Source organism: Mauremys reevesii, linkage group 12, assembly GCF_016161935.1.
Source record: "Mauremys reevesii isolate NIE-2019 linkage group 12, ASM1616193v1, whole genome shotgun sequence".
Taxonomy (NCBI): domain Eukaryota; kingdom Metazoa; phylum Chordata; order Testudines; family Geoemydidae; genus Mauremys; species Mauremys reevesii.
This window is the reverse complement of record NC_052634.1, coordinates 5,579,346-5,606,847: the sequence shown is the minus strand read 5'-3', so window position 1 is coordinate 5,606,847 and position 27,502 is coordinate 5,579,346. Positions and strand designations below refer to the sequence as shown.

Genomic DNA, 27,502 nt, shown 5'->3' with positions numbered 1-27,502 from the left:
GACAGAGCTGATGAGCCAACACCCTGCTCTGCTCCAGCCTCTCCTTGGAGATCCACCCAGGCCTTTGTCCATTTGCTCCCATTATTTCAATGATCTATTAAATCCCGTCCAGGAATTCGTATTATGCACCATAGGGCTGCTCCTGCCCTGTGGGCCCTGTCAGCCTTGCGAGAGGCTGAAATGTGGGAAGGGGCAGAGCTGAGCTGCCTGCTGCCGGTACGTCCCCTTGGCATGCAGATTGCTAAAACCCAGTTGTGTTACATCGCTTCAGTGCTCATGATTTTCCTCTCCCTCAGTCAGAGGATCTCAAAGCACTTTACTGGCCATTTTCAATCCACGCACCCCAGCGACACAGCACCAGCTCTTCAAAGGCATTTGAATAAATGGGAGTTAATCAGCAAAATACCTTTGTGAATCTGGGCCAAATGCTGTGCAGGACCTTCCCCGGGGCTCTTCCTCCCTCCTGTTTAGGCAGCCGTGTTGCAGCAGGGGGAGAACTGAACCATGCTGGGTGGGGCCCCTTCTTCCCCGGGGGAGATGCTGCTAGAAGGTGCTCAAGGAGCAGAAGCTGGGATTTGCAGACAGCTCGCAGAAGGGTCCTGGGCCCCGCGGAGGGTTCCTCCTCTGCACTGCTTCACTGAGGCCCCGGGGTGCAGTACCACAGCCCAGGAATCAACAGTAATGCAGCCAGACCCCCTGGATCCCTCCTCGGGTCCCCCCCACAACCCGCCCCCCGTAGACCCGCCCCACACCCAGCCCCGCCGGTCACCCCCCAGGCCCCCCCTCGGCTGCCCCACGCGGCGGGAGAGCCGGGCGATCCGGGTGCCCAGATCCTCCTCCTCCAGCCGGCCCGAGTGCGCCAGCACCGCAGTCACCAGCGAGGGGGACCCAGCGCGCGGCACTACGGGAAAGCGAGTCCGCCCGCCCCTTGCTCCGGGACTCCAATTCCCACGAATGTGACTGAGGCGGCCCGGGCGGGACTACAACTCCCAGAGCGCACCACGCAGGCGGGCCTACGAGCCGCGACGTGGGACAAACCTATTTAGAACGTTTTGCTCTTTCCCCGCCATTCTATTGGTCCGCAGCCGCCGAGCGAGTGAACGACCCCCCCGTCTGATTGGTCCGCTGCCGCGGGGCGGGGAATATAAACCGGGCCCCCGGAAGCGCTGCCTTTCGGCCGGGGGGAGCCGGGGCTGGTGCTGGGCCGCGCCGCGCAGGCGGTAAGTGGGGCGGACGGGGAAGGGGCCCGGGCCGGGGGAGCCGGGCCGGGGCCTGCTGGGGAGGTGGCAGCTGCCAAGGGGAAAGGGCCTTTGGAGGCCTCTGAAAAGCTGCCTGTGAAGGGGGGGAAGCGCTTCGCACCTGCCCTTACCTGCTCCAGAGGCTGGGCCCAGCCAGGCCTGCTCCTGCTTTGCCTCCGGGACACCCACACTCCCCTGTGCTCTTTGCAGTGACCTGGATGTTCGCTGCCTTTCCTCTGGCCTGGAGGGGATTGATTCTTCCAGGGGAGCTGGTGGGGAAACGGATCTGACTTACCGTGTGACCTTCCCGTAGGGTGACCACATGTCCTGATTTGATAGGGACAGTCCCAATACCTGGGGCTTTTTCTTACATAGCCTCCTATTACCCCCCCACCCCCTGTCCTGATTTTTCACACTTGCTGTCTGGTGGCCCTACCTTCCAGACAAACTTCACTTTCGGGTCAGTTTCTCACTTGTTTTTGCTTTTTCCAACAAAGGGGAATAAATGGTTTTCAAGGGTCTTTGGTTTTCCAATAAAAGCTTCCCCTTAATCACAAGTGTGTTGACTTTTTTCTTTTTGGGAGATATGGGGGGGGGGGGAGGGAGAGAAGCTTGTAGCAAAACTTCCAACCTGCTACAGTGTGGGGGTTCTCCCATTGCTTAGGAGGTTCTGAGTTGGAGGTTTTGGAGCTTGATTTAAAATCCCTCCCAGCTGCTTGGCCAGTCTCCCTGAGCACACTATGCCCCTGGTTCTCCAGCAAGGGTCAGGGAAGCCATGTTCTGAGACATCAAACTCTAGAGCAGATATACTCCGACTGCAGCTTGGAAGCTGCAAGTAGCTCTTTGCAGCACCTATTAAAACACTGATTTAATTAATCACTCAGGATACTTTTCCTATAGTTTGCACAAAGCCATTGATGCTGTGAACATAGAAAAACTAAAGAGTTCCCATGTCCTACTGTTTAAAGATGAATTTATAGTAAATGAAACAATTGATTCACACCACTGGGGCATGTTTGGGGTAATTGCTAATTTGGCTCTTGAATCACTGAGGTCTGGGTATTGCTGCTCAAGAGCCAAGCCCTTGATGCTATTGGTGTTCCCTAATAGTGAAGGATGCAGGATTCTTTGCAGGTAACCAGTACATGCTCGTTGATCTCAGCCTCTCACAGGGAGAGTGGAGAACTGAGCCATGGGCTGAGGGGACCCCAGAGAGAGGGTAAGGGAGACTTGCTAGTGCAGTGTAGCTTGAGGGACTTGTCAAGTAGTAATAGATTGAGCAAAGCCTGCAAGGCCATCAGGAAGATAGGTGGCTGCTGGCTCTAGTAAATGGACCTTCCCAAAGAGTCAGACTGGACTACTCATTCAGTATGAGGCTGCAGGAGTGGGAAGCTTGAGGGTTGAACTAACTGTGTGTGGTAGTAAAACCAGATCTACTGCAACTATCTAAACAGCTGCAGAGCCCTCTACCAAAGTGATCTCCTGGGATAATCACTAGCTGTTCTCCCTCTCCCACCAGCTCTGGTGTGCCTGGTATAGCTAAAATTAAGTACCTGCTCTTCAAAGCAGAAGCATTGTGGTTTGTCCCCTACTGTTGTGGCAACAACCAGACACCCTGTTTTGGATGCAGTATAAATAATGTGCACCCACCTTCTGGATTTTTCTTGTAAGTGGCTAAGCCTGTACTGTGCTCTCTCCTTTCTCCTTGCACAAAGTCATCACCTTCTAAGGAAACTACACTGCTGGCCTCTAAACTCAAAGGGCTGTTGCCACATGCTTAAAACAGCTGGGGAGAAAGATGCCTGAGGGTGGCTTAACTAGGATTTGGGGGGCCAGCTGCAAGAGGCCTGTACCTCAGTAATCCAAAACTATCACCGCTTAGAGCTAAGACCCATGTGAACTGCCAGCACTGGCCTGGTCCTCACTGCAGAAGATACTGAAAGGGAGAATAGGCCCTGCACCCTTATGGTAAAGGTAGAAATATAGCTAAGGTTCCCCCTTCTTCTGACTGACTTCTCTTGGGAAGGTGAAGCAGCATGGCTCTGGAAGAAAAGATTGCATTATAACCTGCTGCTGTCCTCCCCTGCTCCCACACAACAGGAGCTAATGCATTAACCAGTGTTCAATAATGTGATGCCCATTCCCAGTTAGTTTGTGCCTTTTGTCTTCTCCTTCCATAACTACAGTGGAGGTTCTTATAGTAATAATTAGCTCTTCTAAGCCTGGAATTCTATACCTGGATGCAGAAAAGGGCTGATAAACTGTCTTTAATCTGAATTTTATCTGCTCCCCCACACTTCTGTCAGTAAAGCAATAACATGCAGCTGGTGGGAGTGTATTTTTCAGGGGGAGTGGGAGCTGAATGGAGGATTAGCTAAAGAGACACAGCTGACCACTGCCTAGAGTACTCTGCACAGATTGTAGCTGTATCACAGACTGGCAATTCTTTTCCTGTAGAATTCAGTACAATCAAATATTAGAAACAGCTCAAAGTAAACCTGGGATGAGTGAGTAGTAATATTTGAACTAATCACAACAAGGAAGATATGACTGAGATAATTCCCATAACAATCTCTCATGTTATAAAATAGCAGCTTTATACATTTGGCCTGAATAGCCAGATTGTTCTTAAACAAGATGAAAACTATAACCTCCTTCCCACTGATAATGTAAGATCAAGGACCCACTGAGCCTGGTGGCAGATGGAAGGAGCAATTCAGGAAGGAGGAGGGAAATCCTGTTGCTATTAATAGATGGAGGGAAATGCTAGAAGATGCTTCCAGTGGATCTTTGAGGTTGGGGTTGTGCACAGAGTTGATCACAAGCAAATTTGCAATGCTGGTGAAAGGTGTCAGATGGTCGTGCTGGAGCCTAACAGGTTCTGGTTATTCCCAGAATGCTGCACCATGCACAGCAGCTACAGAAGCGCTTCTCCTCTCCCCCACAAAGCCCTGCGGGCATTCCCCGGCCGTGCCCCAGCCTGCTCACCCCTAAGCATGGGAGTGAGGGATCAAGGGCCAGATCCTCCAAGCTATTTACACAGCTAACTCCTGTTAATTTCAGTGGGAGTTAGGGGCCTAATACTTTGGAGGACCTGGGCTCAGATCTGAAACAATATCCAACTGGTAAAAGGCTCCCATTCCCGTTCCCAGTCCCCTGAACTAGGCAGTGGTTCTGTAGACTGAGCAGGAACCCCCTGTATACGCAAACACTTAGATGCACAGTGCCTACACACACCCACAAAACGCTGCTGTCTGTGGGGTTCAGAGATTTTAATCACCTGCTGAATTTTGTTTTTTTATGACCTTATTACAAAAGACTTTGCAAAAATAATTCCACTTAGCTGCAGCTGGACCTGGAGACGTGGGATGTGTTGAGAGGTTAGGGACAGCGGTCAGAGGATGCAGGGAAGGAGGGGTGAGGGACACACCGTACAGAAAGAGTTATTCATATGGCACTGTCAGTAGGAGACACTTCCACGTGAGTGCCCGAGCTGCGTCTGGGGGCAGCACCAGCTCCGGGTACCTACAGTCCATGAAGGACATGGCGTGGGGGCAGGAGAAGGTGTAAAACCAAAAGGGCTGCACAAACTCTAAAGTGCCTGATGTGGACATAATGGGAACCAGAGACTATGGAGAGGGGCTCCCTGCCCCCCTCCAAGCGGCGCTCCCTGGGGTGACTGAAGGTGGGATTGTTAATTCTTGTGTCATGTGACCCCACACTACACAGTGGGGCTCTGTCGCTCTCTGCTACAGCCCTTGAGCTAGCAGAGCTGGTCATTTAGCACAGGCCGTAAGACCTAGAGGTCTCCAGTTGGATCCCTGTGGCTTATGACCTACCCCGGGGCAGCACCTTATACTCACAGGGAAAGTGACATTTCCTCCACTTAAGTCAGTGGCTGATCAGCCTCCTGGCCATGTGGCCCAAGCCCTTGTTCCACATTTCTCTGGTCCCTTAACCCAGCCTGGAGTAGGGAGCTACAGGGGTCTCTAACCCCACCGCCTCCTCCATAGGAAGGCAGCATCAACTGCCTGTATTGGGGGGAGAGCACAATGGCTCCACCGCAGAGCTCACTGGGGAGGACGTCGATGCTCGTTCAGGTTGGCCGGAGAGCAGCAGTGCACCTTTCCCCTTGCCTCTCCCCCTGCTTGCACCAGGGACATGTCTGGATGCAAAGCAGCAGCACTCGTCCTTGGGGCAGACAAGTGACTGCACTGGGGTGTCTCCTGTCACTGTGTTGGGGAGGAGCTCAGACTCCGATCTGGTTCTGGAACTCGGCACTCGTTTCCTCCTCTGTGATGTTGGGGATGCCCAGCCTGGCCAGGGATGCCTCAGTGGGACCCTCATCCTGCAGGACATCATTCAGCTCGGCTGAGAAGCAGGGATGCACCAGGTGGTCCCAGTACAAGCTCAGGGTGGACTGGTCCAATCATGGCGGCTGTGGCATCACAGTGGCAACTTGACAGCTGAGCCCAGTGGTTAAAGGGGAGCGAAGCAGGAGGCGGAGGAGCAGTGTGGGGGTGGAAGTGCTGTTTACCCAAGCCAGGGAGAGGAGGGGGAGCTCTGTCTCTGTTCTGAGCAGAGGAGCAGGGAGCTGGACTGCTCCTTACTGATCCCCTGATTCTGACCCCCCCTAAAGTGGGGGCTGAGCAGATTGTGAGCTGTGGTTCAAATTCAGCAGCGACGCCAAGGATGGTGTAAATGACTTTCCCGCACCTCCTGCTGTCTGGGGCTCAGCGTTATCCTCCACACCCATCTCCTGAGGTCGCCACAGATCACAGTGTGTCTGGGCCCCATGCGGCTGGGGGGTTCCCCTCTTGCAAGCACAGGCGAGGTGACAACAACCTCTTACGCGCCGGGTGTTCAGCGCAGGTGCACCAGTGCTCCAAACATGTCTCACTTCCTGTTCTCCACTGGTTCCCCCTTTTCCGACCCTCACACCCACTGTGTTAATCCCACGGGAAGCCAGCCCTTGGGATGGGGCGTCTCACAAAGTCACCACTGTACAGCAATGGAGTTTGAATCAAGTCCCTGAGATACTAATTGCTTGTTGAATGCAGGAGACTGTGTGGTTCATTGGACAGGGTGTAGGACAGGCAGCAGGTTCCACGCTTGCCTGTACCACAATCGCTCTGTGACACCAAGCTGGGCCTGCCTCTGCAATGGGGATAGTGTTAATGGTGCTATTTAAAGTGCTTAGGGATCTCTGACTGGGAAGTGCTATGTGAGCAGTAAGTGTCTCGGATTCAGCCTCTAACTCATTTTGCAGCTCAGCTTCTGCCTTTAAACCCAGTCCCCAAAGTTCTTTCTTTTTGTGACACTGGAGTGATTCTGAAGCAAAGGGGAAGCTTGCTAGAGCCCTCTGCACAGCACTACCCAGAATGCTTTGCCAGTATCCAGCAGTGCCACCCCCTGAGCCCGGGGAACACATGGAAAGGTCCAGGAGTAGTTTTCTGGGGCACTCTGCAGGGCCAGATTTGGGGGTGGGCTCATCCCTCCTTAGTCACTGGGACTTTACTGTGTTTAGCTTTGGCCTTTGCAAAGAGCTGGTCGCAAGGAAACTTGCAGGACGTTTTTAATAAAATGATTTTAGTATCTTTCAGATAAACACGGGAAACTTCTTGTTGGAAGTGCAGGTGGAAGGCAGGCCCGGCTGGCTCCTGGCATGTCACGAGCGGTGGAATCTCTCCCTGGAGACTCTGATCTGTAGGCAGCTGGGATACCTCCAGTAAGTGATGCTCCTCTCAGCATAGACCTAGTCGGCCAGTCTCAGGTACAGGTCTTTGATTTGCCATTTTGCTGAAGATATTGCAGAAGTCATGTGATCAGAGGACAGGACTGGGGGCCAGGGACCGTAGAGTTACTGATATTTATTTGGGGCCTAGATTCAGCTGAGAATGGGGTCCCATTATGCTAGTCCCATTTCTCACCCTTTTTCTATTTTGCCGTTGGAAAAGGGAGGAAACCCCCAAATCAACCATTTGGGAGTTGGAATTTTCACTGCAAATTTAATTTTTTTCACCTGATATATTGTTTTAAATGAAAAAATGTCCTGTGGGGAAAAAAACAATCTGCATTTTTTGACTTACGCTAGATGTCCTGTAGCTTGTGTTTATTTCCCGAGACTTTCATAGCAGCTTCCCAAGCTCACAGAATCATGGACTGTGGGATTATCTTTCTATCGGCTTCCCTGGAAGTTGGGTTAAGCCCTTATATCATTTCTGTCTATGGAGTCACTCCCAGATATCATGTCACTGTTCTCCTCTCCACGGCTGTTCCGTGGCTGTGCATTTCCCCTGAACATCACCATAGAGATGAGGAGGATGGTTTTCTGGCATAAATGAAAAGCAGGACTCCTGGGTTCTAACTGTACCTCCTCTACTCCCTTGTGACCTCTATTCTCTGTGCCTCATTTCCCCCACCTTTCAAACAAGGATCATAATAGTCACCTGTTTCCCAGGTGAGGATGAACTGGTTCATGTTTGGAGCGTGTTTTGAGATCCTCACTTGGAAGGTGTCAGCGAAGGACACGGTATTGTTACTTTCTCCTGTTGTACTCACACGCTGTCGACATTGCAAGGCTAGCAAAGGGATGGTAGCATCTGAAAAGATACTTTAGTGATGCAAGCAAACCTATTTTCTGATTTTGGGGTTAGAGTGTAAAGTAAGGGCTGGGGGATGTTCATTTGCAGTATTATTATTTAGCCACCAGATGTCCCTGTGTGCTGTACAGTTCCAGACAGGGCATTGCCCCTGGTAAATGAGAGAGACAAAACTTAGTGTGCGTGGAAGCCTGTTTTTGTGTGTCTGTAGTTGGTAGCCCTCCTGGTTAAGCACTGTGATTCCATGAAACGTGGCAGGGTAAAGGTTTAGTCCTCCCAGTGGGTGATGGCTATTATATTTAACCCTTTCGTCTCTTGTGAGCAGTGGCCAGAATTAGCATGTATAAACTAGAGTACAATGGTTCTATGCAGAAAAGAGGAAGGAAGTGACCATAAGAACGCTGTCATGTGGGTGAGCTCTCAGATCGCTCTCTGTGTTTAGGTGATGACATTTGCTGTTGCTTCTACAGACTCGCCCGCCACAAAGGAGTGAACCTGACAGATGTCAAGGTGAATGATACGCAAGAGTTGGTTCAGATTGTGCCCAACCAGAAGAGCAGCATTGAAGACGTGTGGCAGGTCAGGTGGGTGACGGAGCTGGGGAGAGCAGGACCGGCATTGGGGGGACTGAACAGAAGGTCACGCTAAAATAGGACTTAAGCCAGCTTGATGCTTACACAGTAGGGATGTCTGCACTGCACTCTGCACGTGTGGGCATATCCGAGCTAGCTTCGATCTAGCTAGTGCGATTACCTATAGCAGCAAATCTTTGGCGGCGCGGACTTCACCACAGCCTAGCCACCAGAATAATGACCCTGGGTCCCAGACAGTCTGTGTTTCACGGCTAATGGTACCTGAGCTGGGCACTGGGGTATGTCTACACATGCTGCAATCACACCTCTGATTGCAGAGCAGAGATCCCCTCAGTGTCAACAGGGTAGCTGACTTCCCGACCTTCAGGCAGGCCCGCTAGCCCTCTTAGAACAACTCTGCTTTGCTGCCGCAGCAACACAACCTGGTTAATTGCACATGTGAGCGTTCTGTCCTGCACCAGCTCCTGTTTGCAAAGTGCTGGGATGGAGAAAAGCCTTTGGTGGGCGCGATGATTATTCCTATCAGAATCCACTTTCTGGGCATCCTGGGTGCATCTGGCCAGTCGCCATTCCTAGGGGAGCTGCCATAGAACCCCGTGATGGGCCATCTCTGTGTTTCCTGGCTGCAGAGTTCTGGGAGAGCTTTATTTCAAACCCTGATTTTATTCTTGTGCAGGAGCAGCTGTGCTTCAGGGCGAATTGTGGCTCTGAAGTGTTCCGGTAAGTGCTTTCCCCTGTCCTCATATTGCACTGGGGTCTCTTGCATTCTCGGTGCTATTACAGACCCTCTGTTCATTAGCACAAGCCCCAGGTCGGCTAGACACCGACCGCCCTGCGCTCAGCATGGCCCTGGTGTTGGTTTGCAAAGCCTGTGTCGTTCTTCACCCATCCAGCAGCCCCAGTGTTGGGTGGTCTGCGAGCAGCAGCGTTACTCAGCGAGGCAGCACAGCCCTCTTGAGCGACCCTGCAGTAACAAGGCAGCACAAACCAGCTGGTCTGGGTGGGAGGAAGATTTAGCTTCCCAGACGGCTGAGTGGCAAGAAAAAAAGGGTGGTTTCCAAGTCCCCGGAGCAGCCCCTTTGTCCGTGTGATTTCATAGCTGGGGTCTGCTTGCAGCGGCAGCAGTGACATGACCGTCAGCTCCCCAATCCCTCCTGTCCATATGGCACAGCTACTGGGTAATTAACAGCACATGCAATCAGTGCCCCCGTCCCCCCGCAGTATCTACACCCTAACGGTCTCAGCAGCCCCTTCTTGTCAGGGAAGGCAGCTGTGGCCCAGAACTCCCCCTGATGGAGAGGTGGGACTCCTGCATCCCTCGCTGTTCTCTCTTGCTCCCTCTCCACTCTGGTTTAATGGTGCTGGCTGGGGGAGGAGACTTGGTTTAGGTGACCGGGTGGGCAGACAGAGGTCCTGGAACTAGCTCGGAGCACACAGAAGGGGTTAGAGAGGGTTTCTCTCTCTTATTTCACATGGGGAACAGCACAGATGGCAAAAGAAAGGGAGAAAGCTGGGGCCACCCTGAATCCCTGATGTCCTGTGGGGGGTGAGCCAGGGACTTGGGCAGAGCAGGGGCTCACAGCCCGGAGGCAGGAGCACGCCTGGGGAATGACTCCTGTCAGCTGCTTCCCTCTCTGCTGCCTGCTTTCCCTTTCTTTCCTCCCATTTCCTGCCTCTTTGTTCTCCTGCTAGTCTCCCCCAGGCTTGGTGCTCAAAGACCTTCCCTCTCTCCCTTCGTCCCCAAGGCAAAGCTCCGCAGCTCCTGGAGAGGGACAGGTTTCTCGGACACCCTTTGCTGCCCATCCCTCCCCCACTCTTAGGTGGTGTTTGACGGCACCGGGTTCACGTTACTCCCCTTTGCAGAGTGCGGCCTGCGCTCCAGGGCAGCCCGGATCGTGGGGGGAAGAGACGCCCCGTTGGGACGCTGGCCGTGGCAGGTCAGCCTGTACCTCAACTCCAGACACGTGTGCGGAGGCTCCGTGGTGGCGCACGACTGGATTGTCACGGCCGCTCACTGCGTGCACAAGTGAGTCTGGGAACGGCACAGCCGGAGGCCTAGTGCCGAGCCCGGCTGTTCCCCCAGCAGGGGAGGGACTGGGGAATTGGCCGCCCCAGCAATACTGCAGCCCTGGAGGAACAGGTGGGCCATGTCTCTGCTCAGTTACAGGCGGACACAGGTCTCCAGCTGGCTGGTCTTTGCCAGGATTATCGCCCACGTGTCAGTCCCACAGCAGGCCCGTGCGGTGATGGAGAAAATCATCTACCACCCCCACTATGACGACAGGAGTCATGACTATGACATCGCACTGATGAAACTCACAGCGCCCTTGAACTTCTCCGGTGAGAGAGAAATCCATAGAGAGCAGCGTTTTGCGGGTGTGTATAGGCACTATGCATGTAAGTGTTTGCGTATGTCTGGGATTCCTGCTCAGTCTACAGGGGGCTGAGAATGGGAAGCACGGCTGTAGCTGCTGTGCATGGTGCAGCATTCTGGGAATAACCAGAACCTGTTAGGCTCCAGCATGACAATCTGACACCTTTCACCAGCATTGCAAATTTGCTTGTTATCAACTCTGTGTGTGACCCCAATTCCCAACCTCCAAGACCCATTGGAAATATCTTCAAGCATTTCCCTCCATCTATTAATAGCAACAGGATTTCCCCCCTCCAGTGAATTAAAAAGGAGCAAATTTATCTGTATTGCCCCTTCTATCTGCCACCAGCCTCTGCAGGTCCTTGATCTTATCTTATCAGTGGGAAGGAGGTTATAGTTTTCATCTTGTGTAAGAACAATCTGGTTGTTCAGGCCAAATGTATAAAGCCAACAGTGAAGGCCATCAGATGCCCAACTTTGTCTGCAAGAACCTCACTATTTCTTTGCAGCTAGGCCTGTAGACTGTTCTTCAGCTGGGGGTGATCATGGTGCTAGAATACAGGGATGGGAGATGATCTCCTACCAGTTATTTAATGAAAGTTCAGGGGAGACAATAAAGATACCTGCTGATAAAATCTTACATGACCAAAGCAAGTGAGAAATAGGCTGACTGCAGCATTAAGACTGGTGCCTTACCCATCCAAGCAGTGTGGGAAGGCAAAGCAGCTGGGCTTTCTGGCTACTGCTTCTACTGTCTGAGATACTTGGCATCTCTGCACACTCAGTCTGGTAAATGCAGCAGGGTCACAGGCAGCTGTCCAGATTAAGGCTATACCTCTCCTGCATCCATTGCAAAAACAGAAATGCAGAGGAGGGAAACTGACAGCTGTTCTCATAAGAGTTCTCTGCAGTTGCATAACAGAGCATAGAAAGTGGGTTAATCTGTTTCCTTTGCTGCTATTTTATAAAATGAGAGATTGCCAAGGGTATTATCTCAGTCATATGTTCCTTGTTGTGATTAGCTCAAATATTATTCGATCAGCCAAAAAGAACCCCCATTACCACTCCCTGATCCCAGGTTTCCTTTGAGCTGTTTCTAGTATTTAATTGTACTGAAGTCTGCAGGAAAAGAATTGCCAGTCTGTGATACAGCTACAATCTGTGCAGAGTCTAGGCAGTGGTCAGCTGTGCCTCTATAGCTAATCCCCCATTCAGCTCCCACTCCACCTGAAAAATACACTCCCACCAGCTGCGTATTATTGCTTTACTGATAGAAGTGTGGGGGAGCAGATAAAATGCAGGTTAAAGACTTGCTAGATCTCACTACTTTTGAAAGTCAGTTTATCAGCCCTTTTCTGCATCCAGGTATAGAATCACAGGCTTAGAAAGGCTAATTATTACTACAAGCACCTCCACTGAAGTTATGGTAGAAGATGAAAGGAACAAATTAACTGGGAATGGTCATCACATTATTTCACATTGGTTGATGGATTAGCTCCTGCTGTGTGTGTGTGTGAGCAGATGAGGACAGCAGCACTTTATAATGCAATCTTTTCCTCCACAGCTGTGTTGCTTCACCTCCCAGAGAGAAGTCAGTCTGAAGAAGGGGGAATGTTAGCTATATTTCTACCTTTACCATAAGGGTGCAGGGCCTGTTCTCCCTTTCAGTAAGTTCTGCAGTGAGGATCAGGCCAGTGCTGGCAGTTCACATGGGCCTTGGCTCTAAGCAGTCATAGTTTTGGATTACTGAGGTACAGGCCTCTTGCAGCTGGCCCTCCTGAATCCTAGCTGAGCCAACTTCAGGCATCTTTCTCCACAGCTGTGTTAATAAGCATGGGGCAGCAGCCCTTTGAGTTTAGAGGCTAGCAGTGTAGTTTCCTTGGATGCTGGTTGCTTTGTGGAAGCAGAAAGGAGAGAGCACAGTATAGGCTTTGCCACTTACACGAAAAATCCAGAAGGTAGGTACACATTCATTTATACTGCACCCAAACAGGGTGTTTGGTTGTTATCACAATGGAAAGGGACACACCACAGTGTTTCTGCTCTGAAGAGCAGATACTTAATTTTAGCTACACCAGAGCTGGTGGGAGAGGGAGAACAGCTAGTGGTTATCCTAGGAGATCACTTTGGTAAAGGGCTCTGCAGCTGTTTAGATAGTTGCAGTAGAGCTGATTTCTACTAGCACACTGAGGTAGTTCAACCCTGAGGCTTCCAACTCCTGCAGCCTCATATGTAATTAGGTGTAGTCCAGTCTGAATCTTTGGGAAAGCCCATTTACTGGAGCCAGCAGCCACCTATCTTCCTGATGGCCTTGCAGGGTAGAAGGCCCATGCTCTTTGCTCAATCTATTACTACTTGACAAGTCTCCCCCACCCCTTCTCTGGGGTCCTATCAGCCCATGGCTCAGTTCTCTGCTCTCCCTGTGAGAGGCTGAGGTCAACCAGCATGTACAGGTTACCTGCAAAGAATCCTCCATCCTTCAGTTTTAGAGTATAGAAATAGCCTCACAGGCTTAGCTGTACAGTAGCAATACTCAGGTCCCAGTGCTTCAGGAGCCAAATTAGCAATCATTACCCCAAAAAAGCCCCAGTGGTGTGAACTTGTTTCATTTACTATAGCTTCATATTTAAACAGTATGGGATGGGAAAATCTTTAGTTTTTCTATGTTTACAGTCCCATCAATGGCTTTGTGCAAATGAATATAGTAAGAGCATTGAGTGGTCAATTAAATCAGTGTTTTAACTGGTGCTGCAAAGAGCTACTTGCAGCTTCCAAGCTGTGATCAAACTACACCTGCTCTACCAGGTGAGGTCTCAGCACCTGGTTTCCCTGAGCCTTCTTGGAGAACCAGGGGGATAGTGTTCTTAGGGAGGGTTGGTCAAGCAACTGAGGGATTTTAAATCCAATGCCAAAACCTCCAACTCAGAACCTCATAAGCAATGGGAGAACCCCCACTACAGCAGGTTCTGTCAGGGACTTTAGCCCCCACAGCAAAGTTTGTTGTTTGACTGCAAAGAGACAGGCAACACCAGCAAGGTCTGATCAAAAGCTCTTTATTGACAAGTGTATGCATCAATAGAGAGCAGCTTGTCTTCAAAGAGAACTAGCCCCCCCCCCTTTACATTTTAGTATCAACTTATATAGTTTTATTACATCATAATCATTTGAGCAACTAGAATCTAGACACCTTTAATACACACATACCTAGTTTCCTATGTTTACAGCATTAGATTGTTAATATTTTAACAAGCACCAAAAGTTAGGAATGTTGGGGAGTTAAAAACAAACTGGAAACTAAATTAGGGAGTGAGTAAGAACATGGGAAGCTGGGGTTTTTTAAACACTGTTTTTAACACAGCACAGCTGGTACTCTGCCAGGAATAAGCCCCTCACTTATTTTAATTTTTTCAGTGCTTTGTGAGACATGCTGTTTTTAGTATGTTTTTACTTGGGTATTACCCAGAAGCCCTTGTTAGCCTGACTTAGGTAAGGTTGGCATAACTGGTTTTGTGCTACATTTCTATTTAGGCCTAACAGTTCCAAGTTTTGCTACAAGCTTCTCTCCCACCCCCCTTACCAAAAGAAAAATCCAACACACTTGTGATTAAGTGGAAACTTTTATTGGAAAAAGCTGAGACCTTTGAAAACCATTTATTCCCCTTGTTTGCTTTTTCTAACAGTGAGAAATTGACAGGAAAGTTTGTCTAGAAGGTCACACAGTAACTCAGATGCATTTCCCAGCAAGATCCCCCAGAGATCTCATCTCCTCCAGGCAAGACAAAAGGAAGCAAACATTCAGGTCACTGCCCCTTCCTGCAAAGAAGACAGGTGAGTGTTGGTGTCTGATACAAAGCACTTCCCCTTCACAGGCAGGTTTTCAAAAGGCCCTTCACAGCTGCCAGGTCCCCAGCAAGTGCTAATGTAAGAGGATGCCCCCCCACCAGTACACTCCTCCCCCCGAGCCCCCTACCACCCCAATGCACCCTGAGCCCTGTCTCCAGGGCAGTATCCCCCCTCCCGAACTCCCCCCACCAGCCTAGTGCTCCCCGAGCCCCTCCCGCCAGCCTGGTGCACCCCTCCCCAAGCCCTCTACCACCCCAGTGCACCCTGAGCCCTGCCTCCAGCCCAGTATTCCCCCTCCGGAACCCCCACCACCAGCCTAGTGCTCCCCGAGCCCCTCCCCACCAGCCCGGTGCACCCCTCCCCCAAGCCCTCTACCACCCCAATACATCCTGAGCCCTGCCTCCAGTCCAGTATCTCCCTCCCGAGCCCCCCCCACCAGCCTAGTGCTCCCCGAGCCCCTCCCCGCCAGCCCGGTGCACCCCGAGCCCTGCCACCAGCCCAGTGCATCCTCTCCAAGCCCCCTCCCCGCAGCTCCCGGGCCGCTCCAGCCACAGCCGGCCCGCGGCTCCCCCGCATCGCCCCGCCCCTTGCCCCGTCCGCCCCACTTACCGCCTTCGCGGCGCGGCCCAGCACCAGCCCCCAGCTCCCCCAGGCCGAGAGGCAGCGCTTCCGGGGGCCCGGTTTATATTCCCCGCCCCGCGGCAGCGGACCAATCAGACGGGGAGACTCGTTCACTCGCTCGGCGGCTGCGGACCAATAGAATGGCGGGGGAAGAGCGAAACGTTCTAAATAGGTTTGTCCCACGTCGCGACTCGTAGGCCCTCCCTCCGTGGTCCATTCTGGGAGTTGTAGTCCCGCCCGGGCCTCCTCAGTCACGTTCGGGGGAATTGGAGTCCCGCAGTAGGGGGCGAGCGGACTCGCTTTCCCGTGGTGCCGCGCGGTGTCGGGCCACTGTTGAAGTGGCCGGGGGTGTGACCGGGCGCTGGGTCCGCGTGGCTGCCCCTGTAGTGAAGGACGCTGCTCCTCGTAGGACTGTGCTACCGGCAGCACGTTCCGGGACTTGTCGAGAGTTCGAAGCTGCTAGTGTATTAAACTGGTGCCTGATGTAGCAAATGTCTCCAGCGAGCAGTTTCTTGCACTAGAGTGTACGGGAAACGGCTGCGTGTAGAGATGTGCTCGCTGCAGCAGTCAGTGATACCTATAGAGTGTAAGAAACCGCTTCTGGGGAAAGATGCTACTTCCTTTGTACAACTCGAAAGCTGTTATCTGTCAGTCATTAAAGATGTTGAAAAGAAACATCCAGAACTGATCCCTGGAGAACCCCACTTGTTAGTATAGGGATGTACTACCTGTAGCACTGCCATATGAGGAAGCCAATTCCTACAGGCAGCAGTTTCTCGCGCCACTGGCATGTAAGACTGCTATCTGTAGGAATCAGCTACATCAGATTTTTTTTTTTAAGCAAAAGTTGGACCTCTTGCTGCTGTAGGTAGCACTCTCCTACAGCTAGCATTTTCACACACATATATAAAACTGCAAACTATAGGGATGTGCTGCTACTTGTAGCACTGCAATGTGAAGCTAATTCCTCTGTAGAAATCAGCTACATCCCATGGCCTTTTTTTAAGCAAAGTTGCACTTGTTGCTGCTGCAGATAGTGAATTCTTACCATTAGCAGTTTCTGAGAGCTGCTAAGGGCCTTTACCTATTAGCCTTCTGAATAACAATTAGCTATTATTTTAACAGAAAGTTACATGGATTGGGTATGAGCTAAAGATGTGAGTCTTAACTCCTCTGCTGACAAAACATGAAAATAACCTTTTCCTTTCATATGTTTCTGGATGGTACACAGCTGGAGTCAGCTCAGTTAGGGCCCAACTGGCCCTGATAAGGGGGCTGTGGGTCAGAAGCTGGAGAAGTACCTGAATTTGAGCAGTGCTGGGGAAAGGCAAGGGGAACTCCAGCCTTTTAAACCCATCATGCCACACAGTGGTGGGCCACTGTTGAGAAAGTGGCCAGTGACCCGGCGCTGGATCCCCACAGCTGCCCCTATCTCCCTCACTGTTGGCTGCAGTGTTGGCACAATTGGGCCAGCTGGAGGACACCCAGGGCACCTGGATCTCCCAGCTTTCCCACTGGGTGGAGGAGCAAAAGGTGGGGCCAGGAGTGTGTGTTGGGATCATTTATTCTGCACCCAAACAGGGTGTTTGTGCTACCACAATGTTTCTGCACTGAAGAGCACAGACATTTAATTTCAGGAACACCAGAGCTGGTGGGAGACAGAACAGTTACTGGCTATCGTAGGAGATCACACTGGGAGAGGGCTCTGCCATCATTTAGATTGGTTGTAGAAATCAGATCTACTGCAACTAACAGACCTAGTTCAAGCCTGAGGCTTCCAACTCCTGCAGCCTTGTACTTAATTAGGTGTAGTCCAGTCTGACTCTTTAGAAAGGTCCATTTACTGGTAGCAGGCTTCTGCTCTTGGCTCAGCATGGCACTACTCCTTGACAAGTCGCCCAAGCTACACTGCTCTGGGGTCCCATCAGCTACATGGCTCAGTTCATTGCCATTACTTAGAGAGGCTGAGGTCAACAAGCAAGTAAAAGTTACTTGTGGAGAACTCTGCATTCTTCACTTTTAGGGCATACCAATAGCCTCAAAAGTTTAGCTCTAGAGCAACAATACTCAGACCTCAGTGGTTCAGAAGCCAAATCAGCAACCATTAACCCAAACATACTTCAGTAGTGTGAATTCATTGTTTCATTTACTATAGCTTCATATTTAAACAGTAGGACATGGGAACTCTTTAGGTGCTGGAAACAGAAACATCACTGAGTTTGTGCAAATGAACATAGGAAAAGCATCAGTGTTTTAACAGGTGCTGCAAAGAGCTGCTTACAAGCTGCAGTCTGAGTATCACTGCTCTAGAGTTTGATCTCAGAACATGGCTTCCCTGGCCCTTGCTGGAGAACCAGGGGGATCATGTGCTCAGAGAGGTTGGCCAAGCAGCTGGGAGGGATTTTAAATCAAGCTGCAAAACCTCAAACTCACAACCTCATAAGCAACCAGAGAAGCCCCACACTATAGCAAGTTTGAAGTTTTGCTACAAGCTTCTGTCCCACCCCCATTTCCCCAAAAGAAAAATCCAACACTTGTGATTAAGTGGAAGCTTTTATTGGAAAACCAGAGAAGCTTGAAAACCATTTATTCCCCTTGTTTTTGCTTTTTCTAAAAGAGTGAGAAATTGACAGGAAAGTAAAGTTGGTCTGGAAGGTCACATGGTAAGTCAGATCCATTTCTCCACGAGATCCAATCCCCTCCAGGCCAGAGGAAAGGAAGCCAACATCCAGGTCACTCCAAAGAGCACAGGGGAGTGTGGGTGTCCCGGAGACAAAGCAGGAGCAGGCCTGGCTGGGCCCAGCCTCTGGAGCAGGTAAGGGCAGGTGCGAAGCGCTTCCCCCCCTTCACAGGCAGCTTTTCAGAAGCCTCCAAAGGGGCCTTTCCCCATTGGCAGCTGCCACCTTCCCTGCCCCAGAGACCCGACCCCCCAGCCCCGCGCCCCTGCCCCCGCGCCCCTGCCCCAGAGACCCGACCCCCCAGCCCCCCCCCCGCGCCCCTGCCCCAGAGACCCGACCCGCCCCCCGCGCCCCTGCCCCAGAGACCCGACCCGCCCCCCGCGCCCCTGCCCCAGGGCCCGACCCCCCGCGCCCCTGCCCCAGGGCCCGACCCCCAGCCCCGCGCCCCTGCCCCAGAGACCCGACCCCCAGCCCCGCGCCCCTGCCCCAGAGACCTGACCCCCAGCCCCGCGCCCCTGCCCCAGAGACCCGACCCCAGCCCCGCGCCCCTGCCCCTGCCCCAGAGACCCGACCCCCAGCCCCGCGCCCCTGCCCCAGAGACCCGACCCCACCCTAGGGCCCGACCCCCTCCAGCCCCGCGCCCCTGCCCCAGAGACCCGACCCCCAGCCCCGCGCCCCTGCCCCAGAGACCCGACCCCCACCAGCCCCGCGCCCTGCCCCAGAGACCCGACCCCCAGCCCCGCGCCCCTGCCCCAGAGACCCGCCCCCAGCCCCGCGGCACCAGCCCAGCGCCCCTGCCCGAGCGCTGCTCCTTCTCCCCCTCGTCCGCCCCACTTACCGCCTTCGCGGCCCGGCCCGGCCCGGCCCGGCCCACCCCAGCACCAGCCCCCGGCTCTCCCCAGCCGAAAGGCAGCAGTTCCGGGGGCCCGGTTTATATTCCCCGCCCCGCGGCAGCGGACCAATCAGACGGGGAGACTCGTTCACTCGCTCGGCGGCTGCGGACCAATAGTATGGCGGGGAAAGAGCAAAACGTTCTAAATAGGTTTGTCCCACGTCGCGGCTCGTAGCCTGCCTGCGTGGTGTACTCTGGGAGTTGTAGTCCCGCCCGGGCCGCCTAAGTCACGTTCGTGGGAATTGGAGTCCCGGAGCAAGGGGCGGGCGGACTCGCTTTCCCGTGGTGCCGCGCGCTGGGTCCCCCTCGCTGCCGGCTGCGGTGCTGGCGCGCTTGTGCCGGCGGGAGGAGCTGAAGGTGGGGCCGGGCTGGATCCCTTATACTGCACCCGAACGGGGCGTGTGTGTTGCCGCAACGCGGGGGAGCAAAGCCCCGTGTTCCTGCTCCGAGGCGCAGCCCCTTCCCGTGAGCTGCGGCTCCGCCTGGTGCCACGCGGGCCTCGGGCGCAGACCGCCTGACGCCGCTGGAGCCGGGACCGGCTGGGACGCGCTGGAGCGGCCCCCCCCCGCCCGTGTTCTGCCCCCAGGTGACTCTCCCGCAGGGGGGAGACGCCCCGGAGCCGGCGGGAGCGGGAGACCAGCTCGGGGATGGGCCCGGACCTGGCTTTGCTCGAGGGCTCTGCCGCTGTTTAGATACCGGCAGCGGCGCTGACTCCGAGCACAGCGCAGAGCGAGTTACTGGCAGCCTCGTGCGGAACGCGGGGTCAGCCCGTCCGGCTCGTTGGTGGAGGGCTGAGTCCCTGGGCGCAGGCCTAGGCTCAGCCCTGAACTACCCCTGGGAAAGCCCCTCCAGCGACACTGCTCTGGGGGCCCCTCAGCCCATGGTACATAGCTCTGAAAGAGGCTGATGTCAACCAGCCTGTAAAGCGGACCTGCCTTGTTCACTTTGAGCATAGACCAGTAGCCCCAACAGTTTAGCTCTAGAGCAGCAATTCTCAGGCCTTAGGGGTCATCATCATTCATGCCCGTCACCCCAACCGGGGTATGGGCGCAGAAGCTAAATTAGAAAATACCCCAAACATGCCTCATTTACATAATGTAACTTTCATTTTACTATAGCTCCATCATTCAACAGTATGTGATGAGATCTTTAGTTTTTCTATGCTTAGTACATGAATGGGTCTGTGCCCATTACTACAGGAAAAGCATGCTGAGTGGTTAACTAAATCAGTTTTTTAATAGGTGCTGCAAAGAGCTGTAGGAGACAAATTAAAGAGCTACTTGCAGCTTCCAAGCTCCAGTCTGAGTATATCTGCTCTAGAGTTTGATGTCTCAGCACATGACTTCCCTGACCCTTGCTAGAGAACCAGGGGCATAGTGTGCTCAGGGAGACTGGCCAAGCAGCTGGGAGGGATTTTAAATCAAGCTCCCCCACCTCCAATTCAGAAACTCCTAAGCCAGGGGCAGTAACCTTTCAATAGTTGTGTGTTAAGTCTTCATTTATTCAGTCTGATTTAATGTTTCACATGCCAGTAATACATTAATGTTTCTAAAAGGTCTTTCAATAAGTCTGTAGTATGTAACTAAACTATGGTTAGATGTCAAGTAAATAAGGTTTTTAAAATGTTTAAGATGGTTAATTTAAAATTAAATTAAAACACAGAACCCTCAGACCTATGGCCAGGACCCAGGCAGTGTGAGTGCCACTGAAAATCAGCTCACTCACCACCTTTGGCATGCATGCCCTAGGTTGCCTACCCCTCTCCTAAGCACTGGAAGAACCACCACACTGTAACAAGTTTCTCTCCCACCCCCCCTCTCCCCAAAGAAAAATCCAACACACTTGTGATTAACTGGAAGCTTTTATTGGAAAACCAAAGACCCTTGAAAACCATTTAATCCTTGATTTTGCTTTTTTGAACAAAGTGAGAAATTGACAGGAAAGTACAGTTGGTCTAGAAGGTCACACAGTAGGTCAGATCCATTTCACCCACCAACTCCCCCAGGGGAGCCAATCCCCTCCCAGCCAGAGGAAAGGAAGCCAACATCCAGGTCACTGCAAAGAGCACAGGTGAGTGTGGGTGTCCTGGATGCAAAGCAGGAGCAGACCTGGCTGGGCCCAGCCTCTGGAGCGGGTAAGGGCAGGTGCGAAGTGCTTCCCCCCCTTCACAGGCAGCTTTTCAGAAGCCTCCAAAGGGGCCTTTCCCCATTTGCAGCTGCCACCTCCCCAGCAGGCCCCAGTGCAGGAGCAAGCCCCGAACCCCCCCATATGGCACCAGCCCAACACCCTGGTGCAGGAGCTCCCCCAGCACCAGCCCAGCGCCCATGCCTGAGAGCTGCCCCCTCTCCCCCCTCCCTCCAGCACCAGCCCAGCCCCCCTGCCCGAGAGCTGCCCCCTCTCCCCCCTCCCTCCAGCACCAGCCCAGCGCCCCTGCCCAAGAGCTGCCCCTTCCCCCCCCCCTCCCCCGGCAGCAGCCCAGCGCCCCTGCCCGCGAGCTGCCCCTTCCCCTCCCGGCAGCAGCCCAGCCCCTGCCCAAGAGCTGCCCTTCCCCTCCCCGGCAGCAGCCCAGCCCCTGCCCAAGAGCTGCCTCCCCCTCCCCGGCAGCAGCCCAGCCCCTGCCCAAGAGCTGCCCCTTCTCCCCGGCACCAGCCCAGCCCCTGCCCAAGAGCTGCCCCTTCCCCTCCCGGCACCAGCCCAGCCCCTCTGCCCAAGAGCTGCCCCTTCCCCCTCCCGGCACCAGCCCAGCCTCTGCCCAAGAGCTGCCCCTTCTCCCCTCCCCAGCAGCAGCCCAGCCCCTGCCCAAGAGCTGCCCCTTCTCCCCTCCCGGCAGCAGCCCAGCCCCTGCTCAAGAGCTGCCCCTTCCCCCTCCCGGCACCAGCCCAGCCCCTGCCCAAGAGCTGCCTTCTCCCCTCCTCCCCGGCAGCAGCCCAGCCCCCTGCCCAAGAGCTGCCCCTTCTCCCCTCCTCCCGGCACCAGCCCAGCCCCCTGCCCAAGAGCTGCCCCTTCCCCACCTCCCCGGCACCAGCCCAGCCCCTCTGCCCAAGAGCTGCCTCCCCCTCCCCGGCACCAGCCCAGCCCCTCTGCCCAAGAGCTGCCCTTCTCCCCCTCCCCAGCAGCAGCCCAGCCCCTGCCCAAGAGCTGCCCCTTCTCCCCCTCCCCAGCAGCAGCCCAGCCCCTGCTCAAGAGCTGCCCTTCCCCCTCCCCGGCACCAGCCCAGCCCCTGCCCAAGAGCTGCCTTCTCCCTCCTCCCCGGCAGCAGCCCAGCCCCTGCCCAAGAGCTGCCCCTTCTCCCCCTCCTCCCCGGCACCAGCCCAGCCCCCTGCCCAAGAGCTGCCCCTTCCCCCTCCCCGGCACCAGCCCAGCCCCTCTGCCCAAGAGCTGCCCCTTCCCCCTCCCCGGCACCAGCCCAGCGCCCCTGCCCAAGAGCTGCCCTTCTCCCCTCCCCGGCACCAGCCCAGCCCCTGCCCAAGAGCTGCCCTTCTCCCCCTCCCCCGGCACCAGCCCAGCCCCCTGCCCAAGAGCTGCCCCTTCTCCCCCTCCCCCGGCACCAGCCCAGCCCCTGCCCAAGAGCTGCCCTTCTCCCCTCCCCGGCACCAGCCCAGCCCCCTGCCCGAGCGCTGCCCCATCTCCCCCGCGGCTCCCCCCCGTCCGCCCCACTTACGGCCAACGCGGCGCGGCCCAGCTTCAGCACTAGTCCTCGGCCGAAAGGCAACAATTCCGGGGGCCCGGTTTATATTCCCCGCCCCGCGGCAGCGGACCAATCAGACGGGGGGACTCGTTCACTCGCTCGGCGGCTGCGGACCAATAGAATGGCGGGGAAAGAGCAAAACGGTCTAAATAGGTTTGTCCCACGCCGCTGCTCGTAGGCCCGCCCTGCATGGTGCGCTCTGGGAGTTGTAGTCCCGCCCGGGCCACCTCAGTCACGTTCGTGGGAGTTGGAGTCCCGGAGCGAGGGGCGGGCGGACTCGCTTTCCCGTGGTGCCGCGCGCTGGGTCCCCCTCGCTGGTGGCTGCGGTGCTGGCGCACTCGGGCCGGCTGGAGGAGGAGGATCTGGGCACCCGGATCGCCCGGCTGTCCCGCCGCGTGGGGCAGCCGAGGGTGGGTCTGGGGTGTGACCGGCGGGGCTGGGTGTGGGAGGCGCCCGGGGGCAGGGGGTCCCGGGGGACTGGGTGTGGGAGGCGCCCGGGGGCAGTGGGCGGGAGGGGAGGAGGATCCTGGGGGGGGACTGGGTGCAGTGGGGATCCTGGGGACTGGGTGTGGGAGGCGCCTGGGGGCAGTGGGCGGGATGCAGGGGTCGGGGGAGGATCCTGGGGGCAGTGGGATCCCGGGGACTGGGTGTGGGAGGCGCCCGGGGGCAGTGGGCGGGATGCAGGGTCGGGGGAGGAGGATCCGGGGAGGGCAGAGGGGTTCCCGGGGCTGGGTGTGGGAGGGGCCCGGGGGCAGTGGGCGGGGGAGGAGGATCCGGGGGCAGGGGTGATCCCGGGGACTGTGTGGGAGGGGCCCGGGGCAGTGGGTGGGATGCAGGGGTGGGGGGAGGATCCCGGGGGCAGAGGGGTTCCCGGGGTGGGAGGCCCGGGGGCAGTGGGCGGGATGCAGGGGTCGGGGGAGGAGGATCCGGGGGCAGAGGGGTTCCCGGGACTGTGTGTGGGAGGGGCCCGGGGGGCAGTGGGCGGGATGCAGGGGTCAGGGGAGGAGGATCCTGGGGGGGGCGGCAGAGGGGGTTCCCGGGGCTGGGTGTGTGGGGGATCTGGGGGACAAGGGGGAAATCCAGGGGGGCTGGGTGTGGGGGGAACCCGGGGGGCAGAGGAGGGATCCAGGGACTGGAGTATGGAGGGGACCCCAGTGTGTGTGTGTGTTGTAGACGGGGGCAGAGCAGGGGTGCTGGGAAGGGGGGAGGAGAGAAGGGGACCTCGGCCGGGGGCTGCCTATGGGGACCCTGGACAGGGGGACTCCAGGGGGAGAGGGAGTGCTGGGGGCAGGGGATGATTGTGGGATCATGGGAGGGGGCAGCTGGGGAGTAAATTAAGGAGGGTTAGAAAGGCCCTTGGTGGGGTCCAGGGAAGGGACAGGATGGGAGTGTGGTGGTGGGTGACACTGGAGTGTCGGGGCACCAGGCATTAGGGGTTGGGTAACACTGAGGGGCGGTGCATGAGGAGCTGGATGGTGGGGTGCTTTGGACCAGAGATTCCTGCTAACGTTTGCTGGCTGTCAGTGATGGGGGATCTGAGGGGAGGTGCATGAGGTCTGGATGGTGGGCTGTCAGTGATGGGGGATCTGTGGATGAGGAACTGTGCTGCTCCCACCCTAGCCTGTGGGACGTTCCCTTTGAGCTACTTTCTGTGTCCTGCTAACTGCTAAATCATTCTGCCCATCTCACTGATGTGGGGTTGCAGAGAGGGCTCCGATGGGGGTGGGAGGCTTTGGCCCTGTAGCCACAGCCTTGGGGTTTCTCTCTGTGGGTCTTTAGGGTTGCCAACCCTCAGGGATTGGCTTGGAGTCTCCCAGAATCGGCATCAATCTCCTGTTGATTATTGAAAGCAACCTGGGAGATTTTAATAGGATATTTTAAGAAAATGACATTATGACATGTTGGGGAAAGAAACTTCCTGGAATAGCTTCAGTCAGAGTTGGCAACCTTATGGGTGTTTGTTTTTCTGCCTAGGGCAAAGTCTGCAACATGATTAACAAGAAGTATAACGAATTCCTCCCAAGCATGCAGAGCGCTGATGACTTGGAGTCACAAGTGGACAGTCTGTCCGGCAACATCGGCCTACTGAAATCCAGGATCGAAAATGAGGTGACACGGCAGCGGTTTCACTTTATCTGTATCTAGCAGCTTTCATCCTGCATCATCCCAAAGCAGTACAACCTCACTGATGTGCAGCCATGAGCATGCTGCACAGGAAGGCAGGGGAGGAGGATCTTGGCTAAGGATTCCAGGATGAATCACCACCTCTTATAAAGAGTGCCCTTGACTGAAACATACCAATGTATGATGTAGCAGACCTGGGATATAAATAAAGGGCGGGCTGTAGCTGAATGGTTTTCTGTGCTGCTCATCACAGTAGTTTCAGAGCCTCTCGTGTATATTAATGCATTTATCTTCTAAGCCTCTCTGCATTCAGATAGGGAGGAATCATTCTTATTTTGCTGATGAGGAAACTGAGGCACAAAGCAGTGGAATGACCTTGGCCAAGGTCACACGGAGATTCTGTGCAGAGCTGGGAACCGAGCCCAGATTTTCTGTATATTGATTGGAAGACTGTCCTTCCTGTGGCCCGCTTATATTTTTTGTGCCCATCGTCCTTTCTATACCCCTGGACTAATTCTTTTAGCTGTTCTCTGCCTTGCCACTCTGGCTTTGAAATGTAAGTTAGAAAGGCTCTAATGCAGGTGAGATATTACATCTGGATTTTTTCTTCGCAGAGGAGGATGATCAACTCAAAAATCGTACACTGTGAAAATACCTTTTACATCTGATTCCAGTTATGCTATGTTAAAAGTGAAAGAATCTTAAATATCCATTTTACTTGTCTCTGTTTATTTGTTGCTGTGTATTCATGTTTCTCGGTGTATACAATAACAATCAGTGACATCAGTTACACTTGTCTGTAGTCAATTTCAGCTTTGGGTTCCTAGTGCTGCAGTATTTAAGGAACAAACAATGCAGGAGATTGTTTGTTTATTTAACAGTTTGGGGATCTTTTTTTAAAAAAGGGAGAAACATCTCTTGATCTTGCATGCCTATGGAAGCTTTTAAAATGTATACCGGTAGTTAAACTGTACTTTTCAAATTGACATTTATCTAATTTAAAATTAGAAAACTGTTAAAGGGACTCTGGAATTTTTTTACTGGAATCATTTTTTTTTTAAAGATCTGCAATTTAATATCGCCCTGTTCTATTTTTTTTCAAAAATTACCATACAATAATGCTTTTTTTTTTAACGAGTTTTTCTTCTCCTCTGCTGTTTAACAGGGACTTTCTAGTGAGGTTAAAAAGTCTGACCATACAGAGAAAGTGAATATATATAAATTTCTGTCTACTGCATTGGGTAAATACATTGGGGAAATAGAACCTCTATTCCTTCTAATTTCTTTCAGTTATAATAACCGTAGGTGTTGTTTGTAACTTTGGGAGGTACGTACGTTTCAGGCAGCACGCTGGTGTTGTCATGTCGGTGTTACTTTTGAAATAGAAATGGCTCTCATAGCCTTTGGTTACTGTAAATGAACTGCTGTAGCCTTGCTGTCTGTGCTGCTGTTCTAGGTCTAGCAAGATCTGAATGTGGCTATTGCTGAATTTACTGAATTGAAGCAGCAGCTGGAGTGAGACTCGTTAGTTCTCAGTGTGCCGAAAAAGCTGCAAGAGGTGAGGAAGGAGGCTGGGAAAATGACTTAAGATCACAAAGTGTTTCTGTATTTTTTTTTCCACTGACTTCTTCCTGGGTCTCCATCGTGAATAAATGATCATGACTCTTCTATCTCTATTCATGTCATGTTTTTCAAAAAGCGCTCTGTAATTTTAGAGTTGAAGCTTAGTTGTGTGTGATTATAGAATCATAGAAATGTAGGACTGGAAGGGACCTCAGTAGGTCATCTCATCCAGTTCTCTGCACTGAGGCAGGACCCAGTGTTATCTAGACCATCCCAGAAAGGTGTTTGTCCAAGCTGTTCTTAAAAACACTCCACCGATAGAGATTCCACAATCTTCCTAGGATGAAAACAGCTCATTTGTCTGATTTGAATGAAAATATTTCTATTGATCTCATGTTACACAGAGCTTCAGAGATGACCATCGACCTCCTTTTACATTCTTTACCCAACCCCCTGCCCCAACGTAACAGGATTTTAGTCTTGCTTCCAAATTAGCAACAGTATTCACCCTTGTGATTTGAGAGACTCTCCCATCCCAGAGCATGGAACCGATACAGCGTTTTGTCTGTTCTTTAAACAGAGCCACTAGGAGCAAAGCAAGGGTCAGGCTTAAGGAGCAGAGCCATCCCCAGGGTGGACGTGCCAGGTAAAGAAGAGTCCAGGACAAAAGTATCCCCACTCTGAAGCTCTGTCCCAGTTAATATGTAGTTACAGTGGATCGGCATGAACTGGAAAGACGCAGGGAGCCGTCCAATCTGCCTGTTGCCAAGGCCTGTAAGAAGGCATCTCCAGCAGCCCTGGTGTGTTCTTTGGTGTAGTGTGAGGGGCAGCCTCTCTGCTTTTGCCTGTTGCAGCTGATCCATATTAAACAACTAGTGTTTGGGCAAAGGCTGCTACAGTCCTCCTGCTCTAGTGCAATGATTAGCCCTATGCTTGGGCTGCGCGTAAGGGGCGTTCAAAACTCCCCTCGGCCTGTGTTCAAAGGGACGTTGGATGGATGTCAGCTGTAATCTTGCTGCACGTCCCCTGTGGGGCTTCATCTTTCTTGCCGGTGGAAGTTTTTCCACTGTAATTAAATGCTGTTTAGGTCAACCCCTTCCTCAGGTCTCCTTGGTAGCCCAGTGGGTAGGCTCTGGGCTTAGTCTTTGGGAGACAGGGGTTCAAATCTGCCCTGGTGCCTGTGCCCTCCACTTTCAGGAATAGGGCTGGGCGTGCTTTCCTCTTGCCTGCTGAAGCTCTTCCACTTTAGTTAAATGTGCTCTGGGCGAGGCTCCCGGCAACTCTCT

The 27,502-nt window shown here is 53.8% G+C and overlaps 1 protein-coding gene across 3 annotated transcripts; it reads left to right on the top strand.

Moving 5' to 3' along the window:
• The first annotated feature begins 2,317 nt into the window (after positions 1-2,317).
• On the top strand, positions 2,318-26,321 carry LOC120375464 (transmembrane protease serine 5-like). Of its 3 annotated transcripts, XM_039496114.1 has the most exons (10): positions 2,318-2,372; positions 6,842-6,966; positions 8,311-8,424; positions 9,110-9,153; positions 10,297-10,459; positions 10,595-10,773; positions 14,488-14,635; positions 17,889-17,934; positions 20,767-20,911; positions 24,504-26,321. In XM_039496114.1, exons 1-7 carry the CDS (start codon positions 2,355-2,357, stop codon positions 14,496-14,498), a joined length of 654 nt encoding a protein of 217 aa, XP_039352048.1. In that variant the 5' UTR covers positions 2,318-2,354; the 3' UTR covers positions 14,499-14,635; positions 17,889-17,934; positions 20,767-20,911; positions 24,504-26,321. The 3 variants fall into 3 exon arrangements, 2 of the variants coding, with proteins under 2 accessions (XP_039352048.1, XP_039352049.1); XM_039496115.1 differs by lacking the exons at positions 10,595-10,773; positions 14,488-14,635; positions 17,889-17,934; positions 20,767-20,911; positions 24,504-26,321 and adding an exon at positions 12,372-12,426; XR_005586562.1 differs by lacking the exons at positions 2,318-2,372; positions 6,842-6,966; positions 8,311-8,424; ... (4 more) ...; positions 17,889-17,934; positions 20,767-20,911 and adding an exon at positions 22,625-22,939.
• Positions 26,322-27,502: the final 1,181 nt, after the last annotated feature.